Consider the following 13,552-nt stretch of genomic DNA (forward strand, 5'->3'; position numbering starts at 1 on the left):
CTCCCTCCTGACTCTGCTTCTGGATGCAACTGGGGCTTGGCCAATCAAACAGCCTCACAGGATGAGGAGCAGAGGGAGGGGCGAAGAGGACGGCAGATGTGACTGTTTTCACACTGAGCAGTGTGGAGAGGATGGGATTCTGAACAATGTCCCTCTGGCCAGGCCAGAGGACAGGGCTTTTCTCTCCTGTGTGGCTCCAGTCCAGCTTCCGAGTCCTGGATTCCAGCTGTGGGCATCATTCCCCAGGCAAAGCCCCACCTTGCTGCCCATGTCCTAGCAGGCAGCTCTCCTGGCACAAAGCAATCATTGTTCCTAGAGGCCCAGCTCGGAGCCCACTCCTGGGCAGCCTGGGCCTCATCAGTGTCCTCCCCAGCACTGCCACCCTTTCTCCTCAAATAGCCCAGTGGTCTCTGCTGCTGGGCACTGACTGACCCCTGACTGATACAGAGCAGGACAATTACAGCCCAAAATTAGCCATGATTAGGCCTTGTGAAGTGTGGAGCCACAGGAGAGACCGGGAGGGATGCTAATTAATCTTAGGCCAAGTCTTTTAAATTGCACAGACTCTGGGGCAAGCCATTAAGTCACAGTCGAAGACACAAATATGGCTCCTGATAATAGAAAGCACTCAAAACAACCAGAAGAACCATCTTGAGTGGGAAGTGGAGAACAGCCTCATTAATGAGAAATTAACATTCATTCCTGGGGACAGAAGGAAACCTCCAGGCCCCCTGCCCTCTGGGCCTGCTCTTCAGCACCAAGCTGCCAGGGCAACCTTCCCTGCTGAATCACAGGCTCCAAGATGCCCCCAAGGGAGGCAGACCCCCACAGGCCCAGCCTTCCAATCCCAGCCTCCTATCCCCACTCAGCAGCCATGTCACAGCAAGTGACTTTACTTCTCTCTGTGGGCTTCAGTTTCTCCAGAGGCACAATTCGGACCTGTACTGACCCACAGGGTTACTGTGGACACTGGCTGGAGCCCTGCACATCTGGTCCAGGGTCAAATGCAGTTCCTGTTCTTGGTGAACACAGCCCAATGACAACACTCAGCCCTACTGCTAGTCCTCCTCATCAGCGGCATCTCCAAGGGATGCAGCCTAAACGTTTGTATTTTAAAACCTTCCCAGGCAACTGGTATGTGCACATGTGCAGTCAGGGCTGAGTAGGGGCCCTGGTCCCATGAAAAGAGTAAGTGACTGCCAGGCAAGACCTCAAGGACTATATGGGCAAGAACAGGAAACTTGGGGCAAAGGTGTGGGTCTGAGTCTGGATTCGATTCTGTTACTGCTCAGCTGCTGACCTTGAAAAGCTCACTGAGCTTTTCTGAGCATCCGTCTCCTCTGCTTTCTAAAAGGAAGGCCAACAGACCCTGCCCCTAGGTCTCCAGTGAGGGCAAAGGGGAGGAGTCATGTGGGAACTCAGGCTGTGCCTGCTACCCAGGCTAGGTGCTCAAAATGCAGGCTGCTACCCTCACAGCACGATATCAACCCAAACTGTCATCCCAGCATCATGACGCGGGGGCTTTGTCTCCTTCACCATAGGCACCGGCTCTGAGACTGGCCCAGCACATGGTCGGTGAGTCATCGTGAAGGGCTGAGTCGGCCCTCCCTGCAGGAGGATGGACCAGGCAGCAGACAAGGAGCCCCAAATCAAATACACATGGAAAGCCAGCATACAGTGCCCAGCACAGCCATCCACTGCGGGAGGTTTTAAATGCCTAATTATACTTCTGTTCCCACAACTTCATCCTGCAGTGTGAGCAGGGGCCAAGCCTTCCAGACCTGGTGCCATCCTCGGCGCTGGACTCTGCAGGGTGTGGTCCGGGAGCTGCATCTTAGGGCCTCTTCAGCTTCTCGAAGCAGGGTTCTTTGTCCATAGTCTGCACAGAGATGGGGAAGGAGATGGGTGACAACAAACTCACACTGAGGCTGTCCGGAAACTGTGTGGACACTGCATGTCGGTGTGTCCAGTCTTGTCTGTGAGGACAGTCACCGCAGCACTCTCCGTAGCAGCAAAACATTAAAAAACAAGCCAAATACCCAGCAAAAAGGGAACAGGCAAATCAGCAAATCTAAATGTCGAGCAAATCAGCCTGATCCTTATGCACAAAAATGAAGAAGTGGGGCACAAGGCCGAGCGTGCAGTAGGGGACTGTGTGCAGCGAAGAGGGAGAGGGTGGTGTGTATGAATGAATGAATGAATGAATGAACGAATGTACTCTTGGGACCCCAAGCACAGATAATCCTCTTGTCTGTTTCTCCTGACTCGACTCCCGCACCGTGAAAGCTGGGAGATCCCTGGTGTCCTCTTTGTCCTGGAGTGGCTCTCCCAAGGGAACATTTTGGGACATCCCTTTCTCCTCTTATTCTCTGGCTGTTGCTTTGACTTTTCCTGTGTATTAATGGCTTGGGTGCTGACCATATGTATGAAGCAATGAATCAGAATAACACAAATCAAGGTTACTGTGTCCCAGGCACTTTTCATTTCTTAAGCCGTTTAAATCTTCCTGGCTAGACTGCAAGTTGGGCTAATTATTCCCACTTTACAGACGAGGGAACTGAGGGCCCACAGAGGTCCCACATTGCTTGAGATCGCAAAACTGGAAAGTATCAGAATAGGGCTTATTCAAATCCAGCTCTGTCCCATTCAAATTTTCTTATAGCTCAGTAGCACGCTGGCTTCTCAGCCTTGAAGGGCACACTGGCACCCTGGGACAGGCACCCTTTTATCCTGTTTTAAAGATGGGACAACAGAGACAAAGTAGCTTCCCCTCAGTCACACAGCCAAACTGGGACCAGACTCCCCAGGCCATGCCATCCCATTCACTTGGCACCAACCAGACATGAGCAGGGACCTTTTCCGTGACACTCACGGGCATCCCACGTGCTCCTTACAGGGTACACGAAGTCCATTTAGAGCACGGTACAGATGGACGAAATGAAGAAATGAATGGTGGAATCAAACGTTACACAGAGGTTAGGTACTAAAGCGAAGAAATATGAAGTGAAGATTAGGTATAATCAAAAGTACCCTAGACACGTCCTTACATTACTGACACTTGAGCCCCAGGAAACATAATCGTGAGACATTTATTGCACAGTCTGCCTTTGCACTTGGGAGTAGAGACGAAACTAGTTTTAAAAGGAAAAGAAAGGAATTTCCTGGGCTGGAGTGTGGCTCAGTGGTAGAGCACTTGTTTAGCATGTGTGAAGTCTTGGGGTTCTCTCTCCAGTGCTACCAAAAAAATAAAATGCTTTTTAAACAAAGGATTTACAGGCCGGGGATTTAGCTCAGTGGTGCCAGCACCTGCCTCGCAAGCGCAAGGTCCTGAGTTTGATCCCCAGTACCAAAAAAAATTAAATTAAATTAAAAAAGGATTTACTTTCTTGCTCTGACAATCTCTTCCAGGTGAAGTGGGTGTAGTTAACCTGTTACATCACCTAGTTACTTGCTGGTAAGTTTATGTGCACAGGATATGGTTCCAGCGTCTCCACTTTTCTTTCTTCTGTGTGCTGGGGACGGGACCCAGGGCCTTGTGCATGCTACCGGCAGGGAAGTGCTCTGTCCCTGAACCGGAAGCCCCAGCCCGCATTTTTAGTGGAGAGGGCTGGCACTCACCATGCATCCCCTCAGCCTGGGAGGTGCTTCTGGAGGGGTCTGCGTGCACGGCTTTCCGAAGTGATGTCTTCAGCTCCGAGTTGGCCCCATTGACGTAGACGGAGAAGCCCTGTTCCAGATGCTCCAGTCGCAACTGCGCCGCGTCCTTGGCTTTCAAATGCTTTAAAATCCTGGAAGTGAGGGCCGGGGATTTAGCTCAGTGGTGCCACCCCCTGCCTTGCAAACACAAGGTCCCGAGTTCGATCCCCGGTACCAAAAAAAAAAAATTCCTGGAAGTGAAATGACGTGTAGGCATCTGAGCTCCAGCACCCCACGGCAGAAGTGAGCTGCTTTTGGAAAGGCAACAGCAAGGCATCCTTAATAAGAAGGCAGATAGGGGCTAAGGATTTAGCTCAGTGGTGCTGTCGCCCGCCTCGCAAGCATAAGGTCCCAAGTTCGATCCCCAGTACCAAAAAAAAAGAGGGCAGGTGCGTGGCTCCGGCTGCTCGTCTACAAATGGCCTCTGAGCGGCCCTTACAAGTGGGTTAAACTGTGAGGGGACAGTCCCCGCCTGCGGGGAAGTCTCTGCCACTGTTCTGAGGCCCAAAGGCACATGAGTAAGAATGACCACTTGCCGTTCCTGCCTGGGGCAGGAAAAGAGGGGCGTGCCTGTGCTGCTAGCGCGTGCCCTGGGTCTTCCGAGGCAGTTCCACGTGTGCAGTTTTATTTTGTGTGAACAGCAACATTTTGATGTGTAACAAGCGGTGGCTTGGGCCTGAGGCTTTGTAGGAGACATTCCATATACTGCACCCACAAGTCAGAAAACAGGCCTCACTGCACTACGCCAACTAATCTTTTGCTTTGGAGGATACGTGTCCTCAAATGCTCACCCGAGGTATCTCAGACACCACCATGTCATATTCCAGTGAAGCTGAACAACATCCATGCACAAATTCCTTTGCGATGGACGCTGTGACTGTCCGTGCCCTCGGCGGGAGCACACAAGCCAGACCTAGAGGCTGGCTTGGCCGTGGCCTTGACTCGTCCTTCACGCCTGGCTCTCACCCCCTCCTGCTGCTGCACGGCCCAGGGGTGCACAGGTCCTTGTCAGCCCCCACAGCCCCACCGACTGCCACCAAGCTCCCGGGTCTTGCTGCCACCTCTGAGCTCCCCAGGCCAACTAGGTTTATGCAGAGAACCAACCAGCCAGCATGTGGGCATCCTAGGTAACTGAGGAAGTGCCCACCACATCAGCAGAATTTCCATTTTTAAGAATAATACTTATCACACAAGCTCCGTTCTAAATACAAACACACAGTTGATTCTCATTATTTGAGGTTGTTGTTTCAGGACATCACCATGAACATCGAATTGCTGGATGCAGAACCACTGCTTGCAGGGAAATTATAGGATTAGGTTCCTGTGAGTCTCCAATCACATTTTCATCAATCAATCAACACATCGCCTTGTCTTATGTGTTCTGATTAAAGACACCCTGCTGCATTGTTGATTCACTGACAGTGAACTCACACCCTTAGCACTCGAACTCAGGCCCCAACAGAGCTGACCTAACACAATGATGAGATGTGATCAAAAACTACAGTGCGGGCCAGGGATTTAGTTCAGTGGTTTCGCCCCTGCTGCACAAGCACATGGACCCGGGTTCGATCACCAGTACCAAAAAAAAAAAAAGAAAGAAAACTACAGTGAATCTGAATTAATTTTTTAAAAAACTATTGCAGTAAAAAAGCACATTTTCATTAGTCTCCATCAAACTACCTCCCCTCCACACATTCCCTGCCACTTTCTGAAGCAGCTCTGCAAGTCCTCTTTCTTATCTTTAGTTGCACTGGTGCAGCTGCCTTGATGTCCTGAATCGATCCAAAACATTTACCTTTCAAGGTCATTTCAACTTTGGGGAAGAGCCCGAAGCTGCACAGTGCCAGATCCAGTGAATAAGGTGATGAGGACATATGGCCCCATCTCTAATGAGCCTGGCTTTCCGTCGGGTGGCGCACGGCAGGGGCAGGCGCTGTATCTCTGATCACACCTCATAGACACTCGGGAAAGAGGACTCCAGAGCTGCTTCAGAAAGTGGTGAGAACGATGGGGTGAGTGTGCTCAAAGGGAAGGGGAGTGTAGTGAGGGGGTTAATGGCGATGTGTCTTCTACTGTAAAAAAAAAATTTTTTTTTGGTACCGAGGATCGAACTCAGGACCTTGTGCTTGTGAGGCAGGCGGAGGCACCACTGAGCTAAATCCCTGGCCCTGTAATAATTTTTGAGTTTAAACACACACCCTGTTTGTGGATCAAACTCTGTACAGTGTTTTCCCCAGGAGGCACCGCAGAGCCTCTGGTGCTCGGGAGCCCTGGACAGCCCTTCAGCACCATGCTGGGCCAGTCCACACAGAGAAACTGGCCAACAGAAGCAAAAAACTGTGGTGCCCAGCACACAGGCATGAAGACACCAGCGAGAGCTGAACCAAGAGCGCCGAGCGCTGTCCTGTTCCGTCCGCGCCAGGGCATGCGTGTCAAGCGACTAGAACTTTTTTGCTGCTCTGCACGTGTCTGTAAGTGACTGCAAAAGCACAGCGAGGACTGATTACTGGGCTCACATATGGTTTAGTGAGCAGCAGGCAAATTCGCAAATACGAATCCTGAGAACAAAGAGGGTAAATTGTATTAAGATATTAAACTGCACAACAGCTCTGTGAGTAATTAGCACCCTGCATTTAATAGATGAAGAAATTGAGGCACAGAGAGGGTAAGTAACTTGCCCAGGTTTACACAGTCTGTGGCGGGGCTAGGAAGAAAATTTGGGCAGTCTGGCTCCAGAGTCACCACCAAAGCAAAGCGAGTGAAATGATGTAGGAGCTGGCAAACAGATGTTGCTGGTAACTCACAGAACAGGAAAAAGGGAACCTGAGAAGATGCCCTGTATTTGGTCTTTGCCCAGTAAGCACATTCTAGCAAATTGTTCCTGAGCAAAAACTCTGGGCAAAAAGGTGATCAGCATTCAGACATGAAAAATCCTGAAACTGACCCAAGTGTCCACCACCAGGGAAGGAGAAACTGGGATGTTCTGCAGCAGGAAAAGATACTCAGAGGGACACGGGGCGGGGACCACTGGTGACCTGGCAGGGGTGCTGGGAAAGAACAGAATGGGAATAGCACATACGTTTTCAGGCAAAGATGTGGGAGAGTGAGTTTGCAACCCAGAATGGAAGGTGATGAATGTAAAAATGAAATTGATTGTTGAGGTAAGGTGGTGGCAACCACGGGCAATTTCTTTGTTTACTTTTTAAATGTTTCTTTACAGCTGATGCATCCATCTTTTCAACAATCATGGCAGGAGCATTTATTACAGACCGCTTATCTCTTGCCTGCCTTGGAAGCCTGGGAGATGTCTGATTGTTGGGCAACAACACAAAACAGAAGGAAAACACAAGTATCTAAGAGACGATTTCCAAACACGCCAAGTGCTGTGCTCCTGGGAGCAAATCACTGAGGGTCACCTGGGGACAGCGTCTCCGAGGAGAGAGCAGCCTGGGGTGGGGAGACCTGGACAGCCAGGCAGAGTCTGCCTCAACTCCTCTCTCCTTTCACCCTGGCTCCTGTGCCATGTGCAGAATGGCATCCTATCACCCGGCATCCGGGCCGGCACTGCACGTGCGCCTCTACTTAAGCAGGATGATTTATGAAAATGTGGATTTATGAAACTGATAAATTAGGAGATAATTATTCAGACTGTGAAAGGAATTGCTAAAGGAACTCCCCTGCGCACATCAGTAACATTCAGGTGGCATCAGAGAAAAAGACTTTAAAAAATGGATAGTCTGTTTTGCATAAAAAGCTGTCCTAGGGGCAGGGAATCCAGATACCTCAGCTTCAGCAGCCGGCCTATCTGAAATCGAGCCTGCCTGCGCCCTGCCGGGCTCTACTCTCTTGACTGTTTCCTCCTGGTCATCACAAGGATCGACCGTGATATTAGATTGTGGATCTGCTAGATGTCTGTTTCTTCACCAGAACCGAGGTCCAGCTAGCTGCAGTGCTGCCCAGTGTGACCGTCGAGGAGGCTCTCAGCGCCCCAAGAACTGCAGGGTCTGGCAGGGGACGCAGATGAGCACCTGTCCCGGTGACCACTTATAGGAGCCATGTTGCAGCCCTCCTGCCATTTCATATGCACGGCAGCCTCTGGGCCAGCAGGGCTTGAACCCTCACACACAGGAGGAGGTGGAGGCACTCACTGTCCCGAGGGGTGTGGCCGGGCCCTGGGAGGCCTGGGACTGGGCCTCTTGGGGTGCACGCTCCCCTCTTCATGGGCCACCAAAAGCAGAGCCCCAGTGGTGATGAGAACTGAATGAGCACAAAGACCAGGAATGTTGCTGCTCGTGGGACAATGGCACGAAGATGACCTGGCCAGCTGGGTATGGTGGGACACACCTCTAATCTCACTACTCTGAGAGGCTGAGGCAGGTGGGTCTACAGTTCAAGGACAGCTTGCGCAACTTAGGGAGACCTTATTTCAAAATAAGAAATAAAATAGCTCTATGCAAAGGCCCAGGATTCAACCCTAGTGCTACACACACACATGTATGAACACACACACATGCACGCGCACGCAGAGGAGCTGGGGATAGAAAGCACTGGTGTGGTGGTGGGCTTGCCATGCATCATCAAGTCCCTTGTCTCCCTTTGGTGGGCCTCGGGGTGCAGGTGTCCCCTTGACCCGCCTGCGGTCCACCCACCCCTTGGGCAGTTTCCCCAGCACCCACACCAGGGGCTCTGAACCAGAGGAATCCAGAGGGAGCTGGGGCTCCCGGGCAGGACTTCGAGAGGCAGCAGTGTCAGCATCAGGGCCCTGCTCTGCAGACCCTGGGGAGCCTCCAGGGTTGGTGGGTGTCCTCCACACTGTCCCCTTGGAAGTGTAGCGGAGGATGGAGCTCAGTGAGGGGGGGCTCTGCCATTTCCCCAGTGTGTGATCCCGCAGGTCCCTAGCCCCAGGGCGCCTGTTGTCTCTTCTGTGGAGAGACAGCAAGAATGGCTGCACCTGCACTGGCTAGGCGGGACAAGATGACACAGTGGAAGCAGCAGCCACCACACGGCCAGGCAAGGCCCTGGTACAGCTGAGCTCCCCTTCCCTCTTCCTGCCCGAATCTGGGGGCTGGGCTACCTCCTCTGCCTCACATGCCTGTTTTCTTGTCCATTTCCCTCAAATGACCTTCCTCAAGGACGGAATGACAACACTGTTGCTGGACTCGCCTCTCTGCCACCAGCTCTTCCACACAAGGCCCTCATCTCGGCAGTCGGAGCCCAGCACCTGGCTGTTTAGCCTCATGCTGGCTCCTTCGCCAGCCTCTTCACAGTGAGGCTGTGACCAGAATGGCTGAGAGTCTTAGGAGATGGGCGCGGGGAGGGTGTGTGCACGGAGAGGCAGGGGTGTGTCCTCCCCTCCGGGAGCACAAGACAGAGTCCTGCTCCTTCTGGCACAGTTAGCAGCAGCCTCCACCCAGGCAGCTCCTTGAGGCCAAGGGCTGAGAGATGGACCTGTCCTTTATCTGGCCTGCCGCTCTCCCCACCTCAAACAGCTTCTTGGGTCTCCTGGGGAACAGCACCCCTCCTCTTACTCCATGTGGCCAGGGGCTAGGGATTTAGCTCAGTGGTTCTGCCGCCTGCCTCACAGGCGCAAGGTCCTGAGTTCGATCCTCGGTACCAAAAAGAAAAAGAAAGGAATTTGTTCTTCCATGTGGCCATGCCAGGACTGACTCCACTGCCCAGTCTGGGGGTGGCCGAGGGCTGTGCCCCCATCAGACACGGAGAGTGCCTGGCTCCAGGTGGGAACAGAGCACAAGGCAGGCCAGTGGGAGCCCTCAGCACGTGCTACAAGCACTGGACAGAGGGGCTCTCTTCTTTTGCGAAGGATAAACAGGGCTTCCGCTGCTGTCTTGCCCACTGTGAGGGAAAGGAGACGAGACACGGAGAAGGAATGACACTAGTGACAGAATTTAAGCTCCTGGATCCAGCTATGCCGAAAGCCAGTTATCATGCTGGATGCCTAATTTCAGAGCAAATAAGCTTCCTAGTGGCACAAGTCTACTTAACCTTGAGTTTTTGTCCCTTACAACCAAAGAACATGACACTGATACAGTCTGTCTTCCTCATCGCAATGTTTTCCTTTGTATGAGCATAATGCCAGGTACTTGGAAGGTACCCAGTGAAATTCTACGCATGAATAGAAGAATAATGTCACCCTGCCTCTCAGGGCAGCTGTGCTCTGGGCGGCTCTCCGGAAGGCACATCCCTGATGATCGCACATTCTCCTCTCAGGTTACGGGCAGCCCAGCTAAGCTGCCGGGGTTTGCATCCCCCTTGAGGCCTGGCATTAATGCTCAAACTGGTTTTCTACCTGGTTATACAACTAAGCTTCCAAGTAAATTACAGTTTAGTCCCACAAAATCCCTTCTTAGTAAACTCAGGGCCACTGGCAACCCTGGCAGGCTTCTCTCACTTTGATGGTTTATGAAAACATCAAACAAAATCTAAAGTACAACCCAGCTCTGCTGCTTCTAGATTTGAGAGACCCTGCCCATGGTGCTTGCTCACTGCTCTGTGTCTATTCCTTCCTCTGTAGAAAGGGTACAGTCACTCTGGCTGCCTGGCTGTGTGCTGATAAAATATAGTGGCAGCAAGGCTCAGCCGGCCATGGCTTAAGGGCATTCCCACTCTGTAGTTCTCCCTGCAAAGGGGCCCTTTCCAGCTCTACGATCTAATTTCCTGCCATTGAGGCAGCCCTTTAAGTAACAACATGCCCCTCCAGATTTTATGGCAACTCAGTTCTGATATATTTTTAATTGCCTTTGTGCTGCAACCTTGTCTCTCAAATTCTCATATATGCTATCAAACAGCACCTCTATGACTGCACACTTATTGATCCCCGATTAATGAGAAACAATCTGCCCATAAGGAACTGTGACACCCGGTCCCCAGACAAGTCACATGGAGGTGATTAAACCATCACCCAGGTGTTCAGTGGCACCTTCCAGCCTGCCAGAAATGGAATAAAAACATCCCACTCCAGGCGGTGATGATAATGAAAGCCCACGGTGGGCTCATCAGCACAGGATGCTGTGCTGTGCTTGAGGTTGCCCCTGGGATGCAGAGAGGAGCGCTGGGCAGTGGGGCACGCTGCCTGGCACTTCTGGTCCTGGAGGGATCACTCAGAAGTCCCCCAGCCAGTGCGGCACCTCCTCACTAGAGATTGTTCGGGAATGCGGGCAGGTGTTGTTGCCATGGATACAGGGCTGAGTCCTAATGGCTAGAATTCTATACCAGGCCAGTGGGTAGGGATGCTACCATACAATGCATAGGACCACCCTGTACACAAAAACCTGTCCCGCACAGAGTGACAAACCTCACAGTCTGGCCGGTTAGATGAGGGTGCCGGCCACATTCAGGTGAAGCCTCCAGGAGTCTCCCACAAGACCCCAGCCCACTCCCACAGCACAAGGCCAGGCCTAGCACCACCTTCCTCTTCCTCTTCCATCACATCTGTTTTGTGGGTCTGCACTGTTCTGCTGTCTGTTTGGCTTGTGCTTTAACTGGAATTCATTACCAGCATTTAAAAACTTGGGAGCTTTTACAACACATATCCAGATTTCCCACCTCTCTGGACCTTGGGCCCTGCATTCCCACAAACAAGTGGTCTGCACTGAGCAGCATGGCTAGGACAGTCCTGGGTGCCAACGTTGCCTGCTGTGTCACTGTCACTTGCTGCACGGCTCCTCCTAGGCTTTGAGTCTGCAAACCCAGCTCAGGCTCGGGCCTCGAGACAAGCCACAGTGACCTGGTAAAGAACTTGCTCAGCCTGTGGAGGAACTAAGGCCTCACCTCTTAAACCACACCAGGCGGCTTTGACCTTCATCGTTAAACACTGCACCTATGGCAGGCTTTTTTTAGAACCAGCACTAACATAAAAATCAGCCCTAATTTAACTTTAAATGACACACACCCCCACTTCAAACACAAATGTAAATGATATGATTTCAGGCTCTGATTTCAAGGGACTGTCACAGCTGGTGAGATTACAGACTGGGCTATTCAGGTGACTGCTGCATAGGCCCTGCCAAATTCCTTCTCTGACAATTCCACCTTCTCCCAGAACAGAATCAGGGAGCCAAGAGGTGGCACTACCATGCAGGCGAGTCTACTATAGCTCAATCAAAAGATGCAATTAAACCAGAGTGGAGAATCAGGGGCTGGGATTGCAGGTAATATTGCAGGCCTCTGAGTGGAGGGGGCTTCACACCCCATTTCCTGCGAACAGGGCCTGCCCACTGCTAATAAATCTAAACAGATTTTTATTTGGCTAATAACAAGGGCTGCCGTTGGATGGCTTTATCTTACCGGTTCCTCTGCTGAAGCAATATTAAATACTCATCATGTTTCTCATCAAAGTCTGTCACCATGTCCTTAGTGCAACCCTGAAATGAAGAAACAGAGTGGTGTGACAGTGGAACGCAGGGAAGCCTTCACTGAGCCAGGGCCACACACACCGGTGCAGGAAGCCGAGAGGCACAGCAGCCTTGTGAGGCCCAGCTCCCTGGATGCATCACTCTGGCAACCCAAGTTCCAGAGAAGGCCCAATGGGCTTTAGACACAATGACTTTAATAATCCACAAAAGAAATTCAGCTTCCCAGTCTTGCTGTTGTTCACTCTTCCCGTGCCCTGTGGAATCCAGGGCTCAGACAAGAAGACAAGACTTGGGCCGTTAAGCTCTGTGTGTGTGCGTGTGTGTGTGTGTGTGTGTGTGTGTGTGCCGTGCTATTTGGGCAGGCCTCAAATTTGTGATCCTCCTGTCTAAAAACCTGACTGCTGGGACCACAGGCATGTGCCACCATGCCCAGCAAAATCACTCGTTATTCGGTTATTTCAACCGTCATACCTAGACACAAGCCAAATCAGCTGTTTCAAAGGGACCTCATGTTGTCCCTGCCTTTGCAAGAGGAATGCATGTGGTCACCACAGTCACTACAGATATACATGGTCCTGAGAGTGAGGTCCCTTTGAGTGGCCACTGGCGACTCGGCCTCCTTCTCTGCAACAGGCCCCTGCACTTTCTCCGGAAACCATTCAGCTGCTCTTTCAGTTCAGTAGCTTCCTTAAGATTGCCCTCAGATGCTTCTGCAGGCTCCTCTTGGATCACTCAGCCTCAATGGAAGCACTCTGTACACGGTGCTTCCCCAACCACCATGAGTACCTGCTTTAGGGGTGACCACGATGTGGTAGCCCTGGGACTTTGTTGATACGCTGGAGAAAAAGCTACTCTCTTTCCTCTGGGGAGGTGAGCAGATGAAACACAAGCCCGGACCTGCCTGAGAATGAAGCCAATAAAAAGAAGCAGAGCCAGGTGCAGTGGGGCACACCTGTAATCCCAGCTAGTCAGGAGGTAGAGGCAGGAGGATCTCAAGTTTGAGGTCTGCCTGGATAACTTAGCAAAATCTTATCTCAAACGCAAAAGGGGGCCAGGCATGGTGGCTCATGCCTTTAATCCCAGGACTTGGGAGGCTGAGGCAGGAGGATTGTGACGAGTTCAAGGCCAATCTGAACTACATAGAGAGACCCTGTCTCAAAATAAAAGAAAGAAAAAGAAAAAGGGGATATAGTTCAGTGCTCCCCTGGTTCACTCTCCAGTACAGAAAGAGAGGGAGGGAGACAGAGAAGGATGGAGAGAAACGAGACACAGATTCCTAACGACATCATGCGTCTCTGGATCCACTCATGCCTGAAGAAGTCTCTGGAAAATTCATTTGTTGCCTTAGAAGCTTCAGCTGATGTTCTGTCCTCTACAGCCAGATAAATCCCAAGTAATATACCATCAGAGACAACGAGTTTTACATTTATTACAGCTTTATGGTGAGATAATTGATGTATAGTAAACTACACGTATTTAAGGTG

General features: G+C 51.5%; 1 protein-coding gene across 19 annotated transcripts in view; it reads right to left on the reverse strand.

Moving 5' to 3' along the window:
• Nucleotides 1-13,552, reverse strand: part of Katnip (katanin interacting protein) — a 179,218-nt gene that overhangs the window by 115,894 nt on the left and 49,772 nt on the right. For 12 of the 19 annotated variants that reach the window (XR_015450358.1, XR_015450359.1, XR_015450360.1 and 9 more), the window contains 3 exons: nucleotides 12,001-12,077; nucleotides 3,619-3,788; nucleotides 1,782-1,879 (listed from right to left, as the gene is read on the reverse strand). The exons of 2 other annotated variants lie outside the window; for them this stretch is intronic. Coding sequence is in view for 12 of the 17 variants with exons in the window: in XM_004856001.4 (XP_004856058.1) it covers nucleotides 1,782-1,879; nucleotides 3,619-3,788; nucleotides 12,001-12,077 (345 nt within the window). In the remaining 5 variants the exon portion in view is untranslated. Of the gene's footprint in view, nucleotides 1-1,781; nucleotides 1,880-3,618; nucleotides 3,789-12,000; nucleotides 12,078-13,552 lie in introns of those variants that run through there. 5 more of the 19 variants (XM_021237361.2, XM_004856004.4, XM_087208834.1 and 2 more) reach the window with 2 other exon arrangements.

Source organism: Heterocephalus glaber, unplaced genomic scaffold (genome assembly GCF_053883595.1).
Source record: "Heterocephalus glaber isolate CG9 unplaced genomic scaffold, H.glaber_assembly_v1.0 deba00000943, whole genome shotgun sequence".
NCBI lineage: Eukaryota > Metazoa > Chordata > Mammalia > Rodentia > Bathyergidae > Heterocephalus > Heterocephalus glaber.